The 19,511-nt window shown below is 39.6% G+C and overlaps 1 protein-coding gene across 7 annotated transcripts in view; it reads right to left on the bottom strand.

Annotated features, from left to right (window-relative positions):
- The window catches only part of APP (amyloid beta precursor protein), a 260,328-nt gene that overhangs the window by 107,997 nt on the left and 132,820 nt on the right, over positions 1 to 19,511 (bottom strand). For all 7 annotated transcript variants that reach the window (XM_036875238.2, XM_036875241.2, XM_036875242.2 and 4 more), the window contains exon 6: positions 10,493 to 10,695. In XM_036875238.2, the coding sequence (XP_036731133.1) occupies positions 10,493 to 10,695 (203 nt within the window). The remainder of the gene's footprint in view (positions 1 to 10,492; positions 10,696 to 19,511) is intronic.

The raw sequence follows: 19,511 nt of genomic DNA, 5'->3' as shown, positions 1-19,511 counted from the left end.
TTTATCGAACAGGGAATTTATAATGTGCTTGCAAATACAAGAGGTTATCAAAAAACATCCAATAGAAAGTAATTCTGATCCAGGGCAATAAATGATCAGATATTTATTATCCAGTAATCATGTGTTACTGAGTAGAGGCATATAAAATTAGGCAAGCAAACTTGAACTAGTCTTATAACAAATCTCACTTAAGCCCCAAATATGGGTTGAAATATATAAACAAATGATGGGAACAGCTGTGCACGGTAATGAAATCACTGACTCAGTACGAAATGACTGGTGCTAATTTGTCACAGAAGTCTCCAGAAGATATCTGCAGTTGGCTAGCCTTTTACTGAATCGTGTTGATTCTCTGAGGCTATCCAATACATCTGTCATTCCAATTATACCTGACCCAATTCTCACATTTTCCATAATGAAAAAGTATTTATAAAACATTCCCTGAAGGAGATCAACTTGTACGTGTTTAGACTAATCAGTATTTGTGCATTGGTGGGAGCAGTGAACATTCACAAAAAGGCAGCCTGCTGACTTTTCCTGATACCTTTGTTTCCTCTTTGTTAGGGGAATATACTTATTTTCCACTATGCTGGGTGGTTAGTCTGAAGAAAAACACAATACTACAAGAAGTTCTAAACTGATGCAACATGTCCTGTCCGTTGCTGGCAATAAGGGGAAGTGATCTTATGGGCAGAGAGGTGGGGTATGCTGGGGAACTGGTTGTCTCCAGAAAACAAAACTAAAACTGGTTTATAGTGTTTGCTGACTTTTATAGTATAAATGCTCCTGCCATTAGTATTTCAAGGTACCAATGGTTATGGCTCACAAAATTCCTCTATACTTGAAAGTAACAGCTTTTACAGGTTAACAGGAGTTGTCTACACCAACTAATGAGAGGGAAGAGGGACATAAGACAAATTAGTTAATAATTATACATGTAGGGAAATGTTAAGGGTTTTCTAATATGCTTGGTCTTGAGAGATGAATTTTTACAATATTGCTCAGTGAGAAGACACATCAGGATTTTCATACTTGGTGACATCTGATAATATATTGAGAACACCACTGCAGATAAGGATGTTTTCCCTTTCAACTTCCTGCATAGTATGGGAGGCATGAAATGCTTCTAGAGACGACTCTTCAAAGTGCAGTCCATGGACCGGTAGGGCCAGCATCACCTGGAACTCAGGACTCATTTCAGACCTATTGGCTCACAATCTATGTTTAGCAAGTGCCTTTGAGTGACGTGAGTGGTCATTAATGTTTGAGAAGCAGTGGGGTCCATCATATCTTCAATGTGCAGTTGAAATATCAAAACAAGATACATAAAGTTCAATCACTTTACAAAATTATCATGGTGGAAGGATTAAGAAAATAAAAAGTTTATTAAAAATCAAAGATATTTGGGAAAAGTGAGATAAAATATATTTTAGTAGAGTTTGTAAGATTCAAATACTTATCTCAAAAAGTTATCTATACATATTTTACTCTAAAGTTCTGTCTTAAGCAATATTAAAAGTTGCAATACTTGTGTCTTAAATCCAATACCAATATAATTTTCTTACTCATATTTAAGTCTATGAAAACTTAGAACTCCCAGAAATCTGAATTCGAGTGATAATGTTCTTGTAGCATGCCAGAACATTAGAAATACCGAAGCTTTTAGGCTAATTTAGAGAAATAAAAAAGCAAAAAGCTTGGGAGCTTGGAATTTACTTTCTCTGTACCACTTCTTTGTAAATAAAGGATTAAATGGAGTTTCTGTTCTTGCAATAAGAAGATGCTTCTAGATAAGAGAGTCAGGGTTTTAGAAGGATGGTCTTGCTGTTCCATGATCTTTTCTGGGGAAGGCAGAGCGTGTCCACTTCACCATGTTAACTTGGTCTCATCACTGTACCCAGCAGGAAAGAAGGAATAGCCTCCAGTAGAAACCGTCAGTACTGGATTGTTATATGGCTGCTAACCACTGTGTGCTATTTTGGAAAAGTTTACAGGGGAGTGAATTGCTTTTGGAAGAATTCAAAACAAAACTAGGAGGGCAGTTTTCCTCCATCTCTCACTGCTTATATGGCAAATATGGACATGTAATGTTTAAAGCACAAAAATTTTATCCTGATATGTCTCTAAATACAAGCTATGAAAATACATTACATATCAAATATCTGTTTTTACCATACAAAGAAATACTTATCATCTTTGTTTTGGCATATTTTGTTTACTTATTCTTCTTAAAAAAATGTTCACTGGCTCTCTACAATGTGCAAAGTACTGAACTAGTGTTAGAGCTGACATTAAGATGAGGCAAAGTATTGCAGGTACTTTTCTGCTCCTATATTTAAAGCTGGCCATCACTGCAGAGCTCAGTATCATGGCCCCGTGGTTTGCAACCAGAGAAATTTTGCCCCCACCACCCTCCCAGGGGACATACAGCAACAACGAGAGATATTTTGGGCTGTCCCAACTGGGGAGTGCTATTAGTATCTAGTGGATAGAGGCCAGGGATGCTAGAAAACACCCTAGAGTGACCAGGAGAGTTCCCCACAACAGAGGATGATCTGGCCCCAAACACTGACTAAGCTGAGATTGAGTAACCCTGCCACAGCCCGAGTAAACCGCAGAAAGATTCATGTTGTATTTTAGTAATTTAATCCAAATACAAGACCCAGACTACTGTGTGGCAATAACCAACACCTCAGATATCCTGGGTTATGATTGCTATTAGAGCCTAGAACTGATTTAATCACAAGAATTGGCCAGCAAAGCCTTTCTTTGCTTTTATCACAAAACATCAGGATCTTAAAGTCACATCCAAATAACAAGCAATGTCTGTCCATATTCTATGATATTTTCATATTCTGTCCCAGAAATTATATCCAACAAGAACATAAAGAAATTTAAGAAAGAGAGATAATTCCCCCTCACAATTAAGTACCTGAACAGGCTTAACGTTTTACAAACTAAATATAGTTAACAGTCCTTTAAACTCTTTACCATTTTGAGAGTCTCTTAATTTTTAAAATTTGGGCTGCTGTCTTTGAGGGCTGAAGGGTTTTCTTAAACATCATTTTTGTATGACATTGAGTCACTGGTCTCCCCTTGGCTTCTCACTCTTCTAACAGAATCTCACAAAGTCAGATACTGGGAAGAGGCTGCTGGAAACCAAACATGAATTTTTAGGAGGGCGAGATGTCTCCAGGCTGACAGAAACAGGTATTCAGGCTATAATCTGCCTTCCTTTAAAACTCCAGAAAGTTCTCTCTGTTTCCTTTTTTACAAGGACACTAAAAATTTCCATTAAAGCCTACAACTCTGCCTCCTGCCCATGGAATCTGAGCCTTTCCTCAGTCACGCATACAGATTGGCTAAGAAGGCACGCCTCTGAAAATGGCATGCAAGTCTAACTGGAAGTGTTTGCTCATTTGCTGGATTTCTTTTAATAAGTTTGGTTTATTAATTGTAAAACTCTATGTGGTGTAAATGCCTACAGTTGTTGTGTCAGACACTTGTGTATTTTTGAACAGCAACTGATCTGGGGAAAAACACGACCAAGACAGTATTTTAAAAAATGTAATTCCTGGTCTTTAATTGGACTGGAAATATTTTCAATTTTTAACAAATTTAGACATAATTATGTCAAAATACCTTTAGTAGATTATTTGCTTTATTCAAACACTGAATTAAAGAACCTCGACAGAAACAGAAAACAGTGTAGAAATGAAAGATAAAAAGCAAGCATGAATAACCAAGTAACATTCCAAGCAAAACGAAGTTCAAAGATATAATTTTCTATGTGGTGCGGCAGATCTCTGTGAATGTTCAACTAAACCTCTGAATTTTACACTTTATGGTATCAGATTATATCTCAACAAATTTTTTACTAAAAAATAGAGAATTACGTATGCACACATACTCACAAAATTTTTACACGGCTGTTTTCCTCACCACCACATTGTAAGCAGACTCTCTGAGCAGACTTTCTTAATTAGGACCATGGAAGTCTGTGGAGGGAAGCTTGTCAATGCCATGCTTCACTCTGCCTCTATACAAGCATGCATCGAACACCTCAAAATCAGTGGCTCAGTGGCCGTCATGACACAGGGCAAAAAATAACAGGTTGCCAACTGTCCCATCTCTGCCCAGTGCTGATGCCAGTTCTCTCAACATCATCAGAAAGGACGCCACATGCTGGTCCAGGAACAGGAGTGGACCTCACTAGCTGTAGTCGTAACACAGAAGGAAAGGCTTCCTCAGAAGGGAGGAGCTACTGTCTGTCTGCCTTGTTCCCACACAGAAAGGGGCACTCTTTTTTCCTTTTGGTACAGTGCACTGCTGGGAGGTCTCCAACAAAAGTACGTGAGTACAAACTCACGCTCACAGTTTTCGCGAACCCTTGTGAATAATTAAACATGAATAACAAGCAATACTTGTTGAATTGTAGGATACCTTCTAAATGTCACATCCATTACAGAAAAGTTAACAATGAAGACATGAGAATTAAGCTAAGCTTTGTTTCCTCTACCCTTGAGATCACCCCAAGCCGTTCTAATTTATTTCTGACAAGGAAACTTCTTGGATTCACTTCACTTGGGTGCTTCATTGACTAGGAAATCCCTACCCTCCTTTAAAAATCATTCAAATGCCAACTTCTTGGCAACACCTTAGTTGAAACTTCTGCCTCCAGGCTGAGCACTTCCCTTGTTCAGCGCTGCCACCGCTCCTCTCCAGCTCTCCAAGGAAGCCAGCAGGTCTGGCTGGAAGCAACCTGAGTCACCAACTGCTCACACCCCTGTGCCCTGAGCAACCAGTACGAAGCCCGACTGATGGTGCTTCTCCCAGATTCATGGGTACCAGAGGGAGAACAATTCTCCCTCTGGTGGAGTTCCATCACCTAGGCCGAAGCAAACATTTAGTTCAAATTTTTTAATGCCATCATCACGTGAGATGCCTGAAGAGCCACCTAGATCAGTGTCACTATACTTCTACCAGGTTCAAAATACCTGCATGCCCTGCTATCCTGAAATGTAATGGCATTTAATACTATCTTGGTTCAGTTTTCAGCTGGACACAAAATTTAGCTACGGACATTTAATATACAATATATATTCACAAAAAATTTTTAATCAAGAAACCGAGTTTAAGCTTTTTATTCTGAACATGTCTATAAATACCAGTTCTATTACACCACTAGAAAGGGATACTTCATGTTTATGCTTTTCATAATTAAAAAAAAAAAAAAAGCAATCTGTTGGTTTACCTTTTCCATGCCCAATAAGTAGTAAACATGAGTTGTCTGGAGGATCAGAGGATACTTATAACCATGACAACTACAGCACCGTAGGTTACCTGAGCACTTATATCTACCAGGAACTGTACAAGGGCTTCCTATGGATCACTTCATTGGATTCTCACATTTATTAAACTGAAGTCTATATTATTAAACCCCATTTTACAGAGGGGAGCAATGGGGCTTAAAGACTATTTGATTGATACAAATTTATACAGTATGTTGTAGAGCCAGGATTTGATTGGACAGCGTGTGCTTCTATAACAAACCGATCACTGACAGTGTGCCAGGCATTATGGTAAATGCTTAATATGGATCTATAAACAATCATGCCACATTATGTCAGCATTTACACTGCACACTGGAAAAAAATAAGACTTAACAAGGCTACTTAGCTGGCCTAAGGCCGTAAAATTATTAAAAATTCTCTCTTAAAACACAATGTTGAGTTTGCCTCTAACCACAATAAAACTATCTTAATGAAATTAACTTGGCATGGTAGCATCTGAAAAATATAGAGTACTTCCTTGTATTTTTCTAATGATCAAAATCAGGAGTTTTCTATGAAGACCCAGTCAGGAAATATTTTCAGTTTTGCAGGACATACGCTGTTTCTTCCAACTACTCCACTCCGCCTCTGTGGTATGAAAGCAGCCATTGACAATGTGTAAACAAATGGGGCTGGCTGGGTCCTAATAAAACCTTTTTATTAGAAAACAGGTGGCAAGCTTTATTTGGCCCATGGCCATAGTTTGCTGACCCCTGGTCATTCTTATTATTTAAATAAGAATTCTAAAATTTAGGAAATGTTCAGCATGAACATTAACTCATTCAAAAATGAATACATTCTTATATTGAAGGAATACATATGTACAAGGGAGCACAGGTTGAACAGGTTAAATTGAACTAGTGTATTTATAAACAAAAGGAAAAGGAAAAAGAAAATTTTGATGTTAATGCAGTAGAAATACCCTGGCTCATCTGGGTCCAAATCTGGCTTCACCACCTACCTTTAAATAGGGAAGTAAAATTTTTACCACACAGCACAGTTACAGGATTAAAAGATAAAACCAGTGTCTTAAGGGGCAAGGGGAGTGATGTCCTGAAAGAACTCCAGTCCAATCTGCCACAACAGAGCAACAATCAATCCCCCGTGACACCTTCCACAGGAGCAAGGGCACAATGAGTGCTTGGTGAATAAATAAGCATAAAGAAAAAACCCCAGTTACTCTGGATGAACAAAGCAGTGAGATTAAATAAAAGATTATGCCATGGATTATAATGCCAATGTTTCATCATAATTCTGAGTTAATACATGGGTCAGAAATTACCCTGTCTTCTTGGGTTTATGAAGTGTAATCCCTTCTTGGAGCAAGTTTCTAAACTTACTATTGTTTTACTCAAATTGGTAGTGTCTTATTCCATTAGATCAATATCCAAGTTATTCTCAACCATCAAAAACAATAAATCCTAAAGCCAGATGGAAATTGTAGTAGTAGTGTTCACTTTCAATCAATACCTTTCTCCTCTGGAATCAGTAACACAGTTAAGAAACTGCATCTTCCACTTCAGTATCATTGATTTTAATACACGAGGGCTGAAATGTTATGATTATGCTGAGTTGTCCTATGTTTTTCTTCTGTCAAATTTTAAGGGGTTACAAACTTCAGAGTTTTTCAATGAAACTGTTAAGGACTTGTATTAGTAGCAATATGTTGGTAATAAAGAAACAATTTTCTTATAAAGTATGGTTGTAAATCACATTTTCCTCTTGGGCACTGGAAGATTAACACTGAAAACTAAATTATAAACCTCCTTTCAATCTCTTTCATCTAAGTCCCTTCTGAGTTTTATTTTCAGCACAGGGGCAGGTTACTCATAATTAGAGTTTTACAAAGTTAGCAATCACCTTTGGCACTGCTGTTGCTCTTCATCAGGGAAGAACCATAACTAGCCTGCACCAATGAAATGACAGGAAAGGGCTCTACATGGCTGACCCCATTAGTATTACCCACTAAAATCACTCTTTCACTGGAATTAGCAAGCAATAGAGATAAGTCTCTGACATGGACACAATTCACTGTAACATGTTTCTTCCCTTAGGCCTCCTTTCCCAGAAAGACTTGCCTCGATTATTCCTTCTGTTCATGTCAGGGGTCTTAGATGGAATAGATGGATTCCCCCTACAGGCTCTTCTTTTTCTGGCATTAACAGTCGGTACCTCTAACAGTTGTGACCAGGTCATTTCAAAGGTCACTTTTATTGCTCTTCTTGCCATCAACATTATTAACTTATCTTTTAGGGCTAGCTTCTTTTGTCATTTTTAATCTCCAGCTGGGAGATTTTTAAAAAATTTCCTTTTGCCTTTGTGTTTCTAAAGAAAGCACTGCAACAGGTATGTCCATGTTCTATCTAATTAGCTAATAATGCTACATTTCAAGTAAACCTCATGCAAGAAGAACTTAATTTATTCAGAACATAACAAGACCACATTATCTCAGGAGCCTTCTGTCTTGGTGTGGAATATGGACATAAGTTTATCTGGCATTCTCTCACTATATTGTATAAATTGTCACTCCCTGCTCCCCCATCCCCTCTATAGCAGTAATGCCAAAAAACTTTCTGTCCCTCCTCAGCACACAGTAGGTCCTAAACTGATCACCCCAGCTAATGCCCATACTTGCTGGCCTGGCAATGAAGGTCACCACATTTTCGTCCCAACCTGAATTTTTGTAATTTATGTAAGAGATCTGCTCTAGTTTAAACCACACTGACCTGTCTCCCAAACATGCCATGCACACTCCCATGGTACCAAATTTGTTTTGCTATTCTGACAGACTCTCAGGTATGCTGTAGCAACCTTTACTGGGAGACCCATGGCCAGGCCAGCCACGTCTAGTTCAGATGTCATCTCCTCCTTAGACCCTCCTTTGATCAACCTCTTGAGCTTTTCCAAGTAGGCTGTGGGCTCATACTTTTTACAACATAGATGACTCTGTATTTCTTTGACTTATATTTCCTACAAGGTTTGAACATTCATGAGGGTCAGCTATCCTGTGTGTTCTCATCATATGATCCACTGAGCCTAGCAAAATGACGTGTACCAACAAGGTGCTCCAAAAACTAATGTGGAATAAGTGGACATTAATTATTATGTAAACAGCTATCGTGATAGAAATCACAAGAATTTCAGTCCTGCTGCAGAATACTAGCTGCCATAATTCGTAGTTACACATTTTTTAGGGTTTCAAGAAGCAGCCCTGATAAATCTTTTCCCTGAAAGGAAAACAGAGTTAACTAGTTCATGTAGTCAGATGTGCCACAGACGGTCCTAAGAAATGCTGAGAAACACTCTGGGAAAGAATGCCTTGGGTATCTGAAAAACAATGGTTCAAACAAAATGTGCTTTTACTTAAATGTGTATCTGCTTATACAAGCCCTTATGTGCTAACTTGAATACCAAGTTGTCATTAGGCAGGGAATTGATAAAAGTTAAACAATCCATCTCATATTATATATTCTTTTCTTAAAGAATGTGATACTTTCAGTGAATTCAAAGTTAACTCTGAGTTTGTTCTACTCAGTATGAAAGCTGAGTGGTAAGTTTTAAAAGCTACAAGTTAAAGAAATACAGAACTTCGAAAACACTATGTTAAGTGAAAGAAGTCAGGCACAGAAGAAGATATATATGATCTTACTTATATTAAATATCAGGAAGAGGCAAATCTGGTAGAGACATGAAGTAGATTAATTGTTGCTTGGGACTGGTGCAGAGAACAAGGGTGAACTAACTGAGTGGACATCAGGGATCTTACTGGGAAGATGAGAATGTTCTGAGATTGGATTATAGCAATGGTTGCACAATCTGGTAAATTTATTAAAGCTACTGAATTAAACATACACTTAAAAATGAATGAATGAATGTTATATATAAATTATGCCTCAGTAAAGTTATAAAAAATGCCAATGAAGGAAAGAATATTCTACAGTGGCCATTAGGAATCTATTTAAGGCAAGAAAGTAGCCCATTGTAAACTCCAATTTAACAATAGAGCTGAAATCCTTTTACCTTAATACAAAGTGAGCGGAAAACTTACAATGTTGTAACATTTGTGGATAAACTTTAAAAGTATTTGTAATACATTAAAATGTAGTAACTCTGTCCATACTCATTCAATCTAATTCTAGAACCATCTTTTACTATTTTCAAAACAAATGTATACCCTTTAAGAAATACAACCCAATAATTCCCTAGCTGCTATATTAACATTTTGTTGTTTAGTGTAAATTGAATTGCTTGCTTTTATTTCATGGAGACAAGAAAGAAATCTTTCAATTCATTCAGCTCACAACATTCTCAATAGGAGCATTAATTAAACAGGAAAAGAAAGTCTTACTATAATAACACTATATCTACCTCTAGAAGAAGGTGCTGTTACTTCCCCCAATAAAACAGAGTAAAGACAACACAAATCATCCAACTTAAATTACACAGCAAAAAAAACAACGTGATAACTCACCAAGTACTATTCTTCTTTAATACAATTTAACTAAAACTGTGCCACTAAGATTTATCTAAGACTTTCTATAAGGCAGACACTTTGCACAATATTGAGTAAAACCCAGTACCTGTTGTCAATGAGCTTATTTATAGTCTAGGTGGTGTAAGAGGCAACAAACAAGAGAGTACAATAAATACCCAGTAATCATGGAAAGCCATGGAGGCCACCTAACTGGGCCTTTGTCAAATGAGGGGCAACTGGTGTGGTGGAGCTTTGCAGAACGAGTTGGGCTGTGCCATGCAGCATATGCAAGGCAAAGAACAGTGTATAATAGGATTTCACATTATTTGAAATGAATTGTTGGACTGCTTGTTAAACCAAAAAGAGTTCAACAAACGTAAGAGGGATTTTTATTTTTTTGAGGTGCCAAGCTGTTTTTATTTTATTTTCCACAATGACCTTAATTTTATTTGTTCTTTTACTTATTATACTTTATTTTTTTAAATTTTATATTGAGGTACATACAATAACATGCACAGATCTTAGTGTGCAGCTTGATGATTTGACATGTGTATGCAGAATTGTTATTCTGTGTTTTTATTTCTGGCTGGGGAAGGCAGTGGTGGTAGGCTGGGTAGAAATTTCTACTCTGCTATGATGTTTCCCTTTTCCCTGAGAAAGAAAATCCAGACAGACAGTGGATTACCTCGGACCACCTCTTCTACAGACTCCGTGGTGGTGGTGGTGGTCGTGGCAATGCTGGTAGTTCTCTCCGTGGCCTCTTCGTAGGCTTCCTCAGCCTCTTCCTCCACCTCATCACCATCCTCATCGTCCTCGTCATCCTCAGCTTCTTCTTCCTCAACATCAGCCACCTCCTCCTCCTCTGCTACTTCCACTACTTTGTCTTCACTGGAGCGGGACATAGGAATAACAGTGATAGTCATTTAGAACAAATTCAGAAAAGAGGGGGATACAACAAGGAAGTTTGTTAATTTGAGAGGGAACAGTGGGATCAAAGAAGAAACACACAAGGCTTAACATCAGCAGATCAACCCCTGAATTCCAACCCAGTAGGCCTGTATGTTCGACCCTTGGGCACAGGATTTCTTAGGTTACATATGCACAAACAGGGATACCGTGACTCTAACCATATGACTTTCTGGAAAAGGCAAACTTACGGAGACCACAAGGTCAGCGGTTGCTGGGGCTGAAGGTGAGGAAGGGAGGGGTGGGTAGGCAGAACATGGGATTTTTAAGGCAGTGAAATGTACCTGCAAGATATTGTAACAGTAGATATACAACATCATGCATTTCTCAAAGTTACTAGAACCGTACAACACAAAAAGTAAACTCTAATGTAAACTATGAACTTTAGTTAGTAATGTATCAATGTTGGATCAAATGTACTATATTAATGCAAAACGTTAACAGCAGAAGAAATGGGGATGGGGCAGGCAGAAGGGGCATAGAGGGGAGCTGATACTTTCTGCTCTGATTTTCTGTAAACTTAAAATGGCCCTAACACACAGTTTATTAAACAGACTTGGGGGGAGGGGGAGGGGAAGAAGGGACTACCAAAGCAGAGGTCACTGTATTATGGAAATGACTTATCATAATGTATATGAAACCCACAGCATCTTCATAGTAGATATTCAGTAAGTGTAAGTGGGAACCGGTTCAAATAATGGTATTGCGAATTTAAACTGTAAATGAGGGGGAAGAAACCAGCTTGAATGAATCTGTCACACTCAGGGTTGCTGTTGAAACGATACAGTTGTGTTCCCCACTCTTGCTCACTGTGTAAGCTTTGTAGAGTATTGGGTATTTCAGTGTTTTTAAATTTCAGCAAGTGTCAGAGTAACCTGCAGGGCTTATTAAAAGGAGATTACCAGGCACCGACCCTAGAGTTTCTGTATCAGTGGATCTGGGATGGGGCCTAAGAAACTGCATTTCTAACAAGATCCCAGGTCACGCTGGTGGTGGTCAGGAGAAAGCACCTGGGAGCCACTGAAATACTCAAGGTAGTACTGAGAATAATGGTAACAGGTAACCAGTAAGCCCCAGTATAACTGGGAAGGGGGCCAGGAAAAACATTTGTGAAATTAAATATGTAATACTTATGCACAGTGGTGAGTAATAATTCAGCAAATCTGGATAGCAAAAATGGTGTAAATGGAACAAAATCAGAAGGCCCTAGTAAGATATCCTCGTGGAAATCATGTACCTACCAGCGGCAGACATGGTCAAGAGCACTGAAAGATGATAAGTAAAGAGAGGAATGTACATGTTAAGTAGTGAAAATGTGTATGACATGCCATCTGGCCAGACAGGTGAAATAAACGTTTCAACTTTGATCAGATCACAAAACCAACACAGGAGAAAAAGTCAGACATGGTGTAGGATTTCAACTTAGCTGAGCATCTGCCACGGGTCTTATATAACTAGAGGCAACACCAGGATATACTGAAGGATGCCATACTGACATTTAAATTTCCTCAAAAAAAGAGACAGCAGGGAGGAATTACCACCCTCAAGCTGATTCTTGCCTACGCAGAGCAGCTCATTGTTGGGAGAAGTGACAGGAACGTGAATAGTTTGTGTCAGCCACAACCTGAAGCCTGGAATGCTAGTGTAAGTTCAGCATTGTACAGGAAATCAGATTTTAAACAAGTCAGGGAAAAAGAACAGCAGGGTTCCTAGGTTCAAGAAGACAGAAAGGAAGATGGCAAAAAAGCTTACAAAAAAATTCAAAGTCTGAACAACAGCCAAAAAATATTTTGCTGTTGGTGAAAAAAGGAAAGACATGTAGAGAGATGAATATAGTGATAGAGGGAATTTCCTGATTAGCTCAGAATTTAAAGGACTTTTATTATAAAAGTTCTATAAAAATGTGTATGGCCCATCCCAATCCTGATTCAATAGGATGCAAGTACGAGAAATGAACACACCCAAAGAAGTTGAAGCATGTGGTTAATCAAAGGAATATGGTGAGACTTATTAAGCAGGGTAACAGTAATAATAATTTATTAAGTGTGCTCATAAATGAAGTATTAATACAGAGAAGATCCTAGCCAGTTATTTTAATGTTTCCACGAGACCATGAAGAAATAGGTAAGAAGAGGAAGAGAAAACATTGGCATTGATAATCAGATGGTATAAGCCTTCATCTGCTTAAAGACAGAGCACAATCAGTGATTTCTTGATTCCCTGAATTCCTGCACAAAAGTCTACGACTTGAGGGAACATTTCAAAAGAGTCTGGAACTGAACAGTTGCTCAGATGCTCCAAGTTTTACCCAGTATTCTGCTTCATTTTTCTATTGAATTCTCAACATTGTACTGCTAGTGAATAGAATAAAAACAGCCTGATGCACACCGCCAGCCCATTTATCGTGTTTGGGCTCTCTCCTATATTCCATCAAATCAGTCACCAGTAACATTGTTTCCTAAACTAAGCGGAAAATTAAGGTAAAGCCAGGGAGACGAATCAAATCAGACCAGCATTCTTCTTAAACTGTGAAGTGTGCATGCTCTCTTGAAGCATTAACAGAGTGATGGTCCCAGCACTGTGTGTCCAGGTGGGATAGTGAAAAGACCACCTGGGGTAGCCCTGAAGAAACTCCCGCAACCTATTCTATTACGATTTGAATGTCTTAGAGCTCTAAACAGAAAGCATGCTTATGAAAACATGTGTTTAAAGTAATCTGCATTCCAGTATGTGTCTACCCATGGGAAAGAGGGTAATACATGTTGCTCATCCATCATTCATCTGCCTGAGCCGATTTACTGGCATTGATAATGAGGAACAGAGATACATAATAGTTCAATGGGCTGAAGAATCAAATTACTTGGCCTAAGAGACCTCAGGTCCAGTTCTTATTACCATAGCGTTGATTTCTGGAATTAAATTTAGATGTCCATGAATTCAATTATCTCTTTGGACACTATTAAAGCAGCAGTGCACAACTATGTTTATTTTAGGAAAATAATCACTGATGATGAAATGTATATCAGCATGCAATAGTTTACTCTGGTGAAGGATATACTACTTTGAAAGGCGACTCTCCATGTGTTTCTAAGAAAAGGCTGAACTTGATAGATTCCACTTAATGGTTGCCTCCCTGATAGTCCCTTTAGATAGTGAAAGATTTTGATTCACACACCACCAGTTTTACCTCCTCCTTGTTTAAGTCATGCAAAACAATTCACCACATGCAATTTCTAAAGAAGCTCTATTTATTCTTTCATAGTCCTGTCAAGACTGACTTTTTTTCTTCACCTTTGTAAGACAAAAGGAAAGGAAACAACGAGAAAGCTCTGATTCCCATGGTTTATGTGAATTGGACAATCATGGAACCTGACCTACTGCAGTGACGGGTGGACACTGAGAGCAACAGTTGTCAGTTCCTAAAATGTAACCACCAACCAGAGGCCAGTGGAACCAGTCTCAACATGGAGGTGCCCAGACATGCACATGTTTACTGATCTAGAAAGGGGAAGAAGGCGTCTCCCAGAGTTGGGAATAGAGAGGAAATAAAGAAAATTGTTAAGCAGGCAAACAGCTTTTCCCATCTCTGCCCTGCTTCTTACTGCTGCCAGGCTATGCTGGAGGCAACAATGGCTGCAAGAATCAGTTTGTCCCAGAGGAAAGCAGCATCTGACATTCTTGCTGTTAAATCAGGGAAATTACAAGTTGCCAAAAATTGTAAGAAAATATAAAATACAGGAGACTAATTCTTTGTGGTTCCAAGTAAATGTTTCAAGAGGGGGAGAGTCAGCTAAGTAAGAAAAAGCCAGTATCTCTCCCACCTAAAAGCACTGTTAGAAGCCAGATACAGCAGAGGACAGCATCTGATTCCATTTATGTAAACAATGAAAAATTCCCTTGCAGATAGGGGAGGCCCGAGCAACCCACACATTTCCAAATAATTAGATGCCAGAGGACACCTGCTTGGACTTCTTGAAAGGATAGTACTTTGCAGGTGAGAAGATTCACACTGAGAGGTCAGAATGCTTTTGTTCCCCTACCCTTCATTCAGCCCCACTACTTTCTCCCTACCTGGAAGCGCAACAGTCAATGTTAGGTGATTAACATCAGGATGCAGGAGCAGGTAAGGATGTGAGATAGAAAGATACAAAAAGGTGGCATCTTGGTATCACTGTACCAGCCCAGGGCTCCCTCACCACCACCGGCTGAGTTTTCTGTCATTTGCTAAATAAAGGCATTCCCTGCAGACTGTTCCTAAGCCTACCCTGGACTCCAGGATATTGGATCTTCCCTTAGGAAGATAAGGACAAAATGAAGACACAAAAAATTCATGACTCAGGTATTAAGAGTGAGCTTTAGGCCACAATCTTAACCTGAAATTGGGATGCAGCACCATTACATGGTTAGTGAAAGCCTATCCAAGGTGAGAGAATCTATGCTAATGACTGCATGAGTAACAGATGTGCTGTGTACTACCCGCTTCAGAAATTCAAAGGGGAAGTGACTCTTGTGAGCTAGAGGTGTCTGAGCTGGTAGAATGTGAAAAGTGGGTGAGGATGAAGCAGGGATACCCATATAATGCATAATCAGGAATAACAACACTTGATGGTAATAGAATTTCATATGGCACTGAGTTTTAACAGCGAGGAATGCAAAACTGAACAGACCAGGTACTCAGACATTCTTTTCTTTAGTCAGTGGATAGTAAGTGTTTGAGTTGAAAAGGGTATGCACCAAATGATAATGAACAAGAAATGGTAATGTATTAATTCCCCCACCTACAGAACCATTCTATTAAGTCCCTTTCTGTCACATGCTTCTAACTCAATCTGCAATATTTACTGTGCTTTTTACCAAGTGCCAGGTGCTATTCCAGGCACTGAGGTAGATGAGTGAATACGACAAAGTTTCTGCTTTTTGGGACATATATTTTGGAATGTGAACACATGGAATGGGCAGAAAAATAATTACTGTAGAGAAAGAAAAGGGGCTGGTGTGTTAACCAGTGATGACAACAGATGCAGGTGGGATGGAGCAGCATTTCAAATAGGATGGTTAGGGGACGGCTACCAAGGAAGGGCCATGGGAACTGAGACGCAGAATTCTGAGAGTCAGGGTGGGTGGATGGTCCAGGTGGGAGTAAGAGCAAGTGCAAGGGCCCTGGCACGAGGGCGAGCTTACCGCGATGCAAAGCAAACTAAGGGCTAGCGAGCTTAGGGGGAAAAGTGTTAAGTGAAAGAGGCGGACATGGGCGGGCAGGGTATGACCCAGTCAGGCCACATCGGTTATGGTAAGAAAGAGCATGTTTATTTGTATAACTCAATCAGATTTAAGTTTTCAAGACGGTTCTGATTGCTTGGTGGATCACTCTAAGGGGACAAGAGTGGAAGCTGGGAGGCTGCTTAGGGCCACTGTGCTGGCAGCTAGACATACGCTGGGGAGCCGGGGCAGCTCACGGGGCTAACGGCCAGAAAGACAAATGATGACATCATCTGTATAACTGTGAAATTACTACCGTGATAACAATTATGAACGGATAGGAGACCCAGAAGAATGAGACGGGCCCAGATCTGCAGTGTCCAGTGAGGCCTCTATGAGGAAGGGATGACTGAAGTGACCTGAAGAAGGCCCAAAGTTAATGAAGCCTGGGGACTTCAGGTAGCTCTCCACAAGGCAAAGGAAGCAGAATATATGCAAGGGCCCTGTGGTAGGAGAGAGGAACACCTGCAGTCTGAAATGGAATCAGCTACAAGCACACAGAGTACTTACTCCAGAAGGATTAATGAGCCATGGCATGGTGCAGTGGCTAACCACAGCCTTCTGCTGCTTCTTACATGGTCTATGAGCTAAGGGTGGTCTTTACAGATCTAAAGGACTGTAAAAAGAAAAGGAAATAAAGAAGAAAAGAAAAAGATGGTATGTCACCTGCAGAGCCAAAAATGTTTATTATCCAGCCCTTTACAGAAGTTTGTAGATTTTTGGCATAGAAGGTAGGTTAAGGGGTAGGGTGGGTTTGGGAAGAGTGTGAGACCGTGCTTTGTCCTGATTTGAAACAAGAGATATAATGAAAAAAAGTGAGTTTTCAGCCTGTCCAAGTTCCAAAATTCTGAAGCAGACCTGACAGTGATCCCTGCCTCTTGCCTCCTTCCTAGCTGGCAGAGCGCAGGGTCCAAGGAGGCAGGTGCTCCTGCAGTGCAGTGAAGTGCTTCCTGACTGCCTGGATCAGAATCCTGGCTCTGTGACCTTGAGCAAGTTGCTTAACTTCTCTGTGCCTCCTTAGCCTTACCTGTGAAATGGCAAATTCATAGATGTTCCTTCATGCATAGAGGTATGATGAGGAACAAATGGGCTAGTATTTGTAATGCCCTTAGAACAGCACCTGATCCACACTGAGTACCAGGTAAGAGATGATAAAACAAAGGCCACACACACACACAGCGCCTGACAGAGAATAGCTCAATATATATGTTAAAGAACAAATGGTATCATGACTAAATACCACTATATAGTCCTCCAGAACACTCAGAATTGATAGAGTCTATGACATTTACATGCAACTTGATTTTCTTCTTTATTAGAAAGCATAATAAAAGAGTCTGATGTTGGGATGTCTTAGGAAGGATCTTAAAGAATATAAAATTACTCAATCCTTAAAAAAAAGCACCCTTCTATGTCACATATTATATTTTCAGAAATCTAGTACCACATGGCACAATGATATTAATAGAATACTACAGAAACCACTGCTGAATTCAATGATGTATTTGTTACTAAGGTTCTTGCTAATTCTGAGTATTAAACAAATTGTATTCACTAAAAGGTGCTAGACATGAAAGAAATTTAAGAAAGATTATAAAAATGATAGTTTAGCCTAACATCAACTTCTCTCCATACTGGCTTGTGAACTCTGCTCTGCTTAATGCAGTGAGCTTCTGAAGCGTTAAGATGGCAATAAGCAGAGATGAGAGGAATAATGCCAAGCTTTGGGGTAAACAAGGAGTGCTGGGATAGAACGTTTGAAAAACAATTGATCTTTTCTCCACTATCTCAGCACATAGTCATAGTGGGGTAGAATATTCCAGCAATAGAGCAAAACAATCTAAATATTACCCTTACCCCCAAGACACCAGACAAATCAAAGGATGAGGCGGTTTACAGGAAAATGCGCAGCCTCTTCAGCACACTGGTATCATATCAAAAGGCTCGTTCTGAATCCTAGGCATTAAGAATGTGAGATGCCAAGACAGGTGCTGGATAGAATCTGCTGTAGAAAAAACAAGCCTTGAAGGCCATCTCTGGGGCTCAGGGAAATATCTGACTATGGATTTAGCAACTGATATTAAAAAATTACTGTTCATTTTGTGGATGAGACACTATCGTTTGAACGCTATAAGAAACTGTTCTTAGATTTGTTATTTATTATTTATCAGTAGTATACTTGCTGTCTGAATTTTAAATTATAAATAGTGTGCTGAAAGGGGGAAAATTATATTCTGGCAAGACTTAAGAATTATTAAGTTTGGAAGGTACCTAAATTGCTTTTTTAAAGACTATCTCGGAGGCAAGAAAAGTCATATATAATCAAAAGCAGGTTCTTTTTCTGACAGCTTTATGTAACAGCTAGGATTAAGGAGAAACACCTATGGTGATAAAAACTTTCAGAATCATTTAAAAATCTTGATGTTGAAACAAAATCTTGATTAAATTAATCAGATGCCAGGACAGAAAATTGTGCAAATTCCTCATGTCTAAAGATTTGGCTGCTGCCAAGTGTACGTCATCTATATATATATTTTGGGTGGAGGGTTGGAAATACATGATCTTTAGTCATTTAACATATTTCATTCCAGGCAATAAAACTGAAGTTGTTGCTGAGAATGAAACAGACAAAAGTCCCTGTCCTCTCGGCCCTCCGGTTCTGCTGGGGGAAGAGGCGGTGGTACAGAAAGCAAAGCCTCCAAGGCTAGCACATTATAGGTGACAGGGCTGGGGAAGCGTAAGCAGGAAGCAGGTGAGGGATGCCTGGCAGGGTAGCTGGGAGGACTGCTGGCATTTTTGCAGAGAGTACTAAGAGAACATGCTCTGAACAAGTATCCTTTCAGAGAAACTGTGTGCCTAGCATCCTTTCCCACTGTCTCTATGCACAGGGCACTCAAAAGCTATGGATGGTCTGTGTACAAAATGGCAACAAAGCCCTCTAAAAAGAAAGCTACAAAGCAAATCAGTAGTCTAACCTTTCTTTTGGGGACACCCTGTGAAGGATCTTTTCATAAAAAAGAAGGAAAGCTACTTGCTTTTGTGGTTTCTCCTCATCTCTCCTGTGAAAAAATACGTGCTTCTCCTAGGGAAGCACCACAGCCCCCAAACTTGGCTCCTTTCTGCACAAACTGTAGGAGCCCCATGTCCGGCCCCAGAGTCTTGGCTGGGGACCCTGTTCCCAGGAACAAACAGATACCTGCATGGTGCCTCACGAGGGACACAGTCCCGTTTATCCTTAAGGGGGAGCCAAACCACGGGGCCCAGGCTGCAGGCCTTACAGAGCCCAAGGTCCTCTGGACCCTTTATCTCAGGGCTTGAATAAATATCTTCAATTGTATGGTGAAGATGAAGACAACATAGCCTGTTGCTGTTAGCAAAGTCACGGATTAGCCAGAATATTTAGAAAAAGCGTTTTTTTGAGAGGTAAAACTTTTAGTTCATTCGCCATTAGTGAGCCAACTTCTCCCTCTTCCATCAAA

The sequence above is a fragment of the Manis pentadactyla genome, chromosome 1, assembly GCF_030020395.1.
Source record: "Manis pentadactyla isolate mManPen7 chromosome 1, mManPen7.hap1, whole genome shotgun sequence".
Classification (NCBI taxonomy): domain Eukaryota; kingdom Metazoa; phylum Chordata; class Mammalia; order Pholidota; family Manidae; genus Manis; species Manis pentadactyla.
This window is presented reverse-complemented; position numbering and strand designations above follow the sequence as displayed.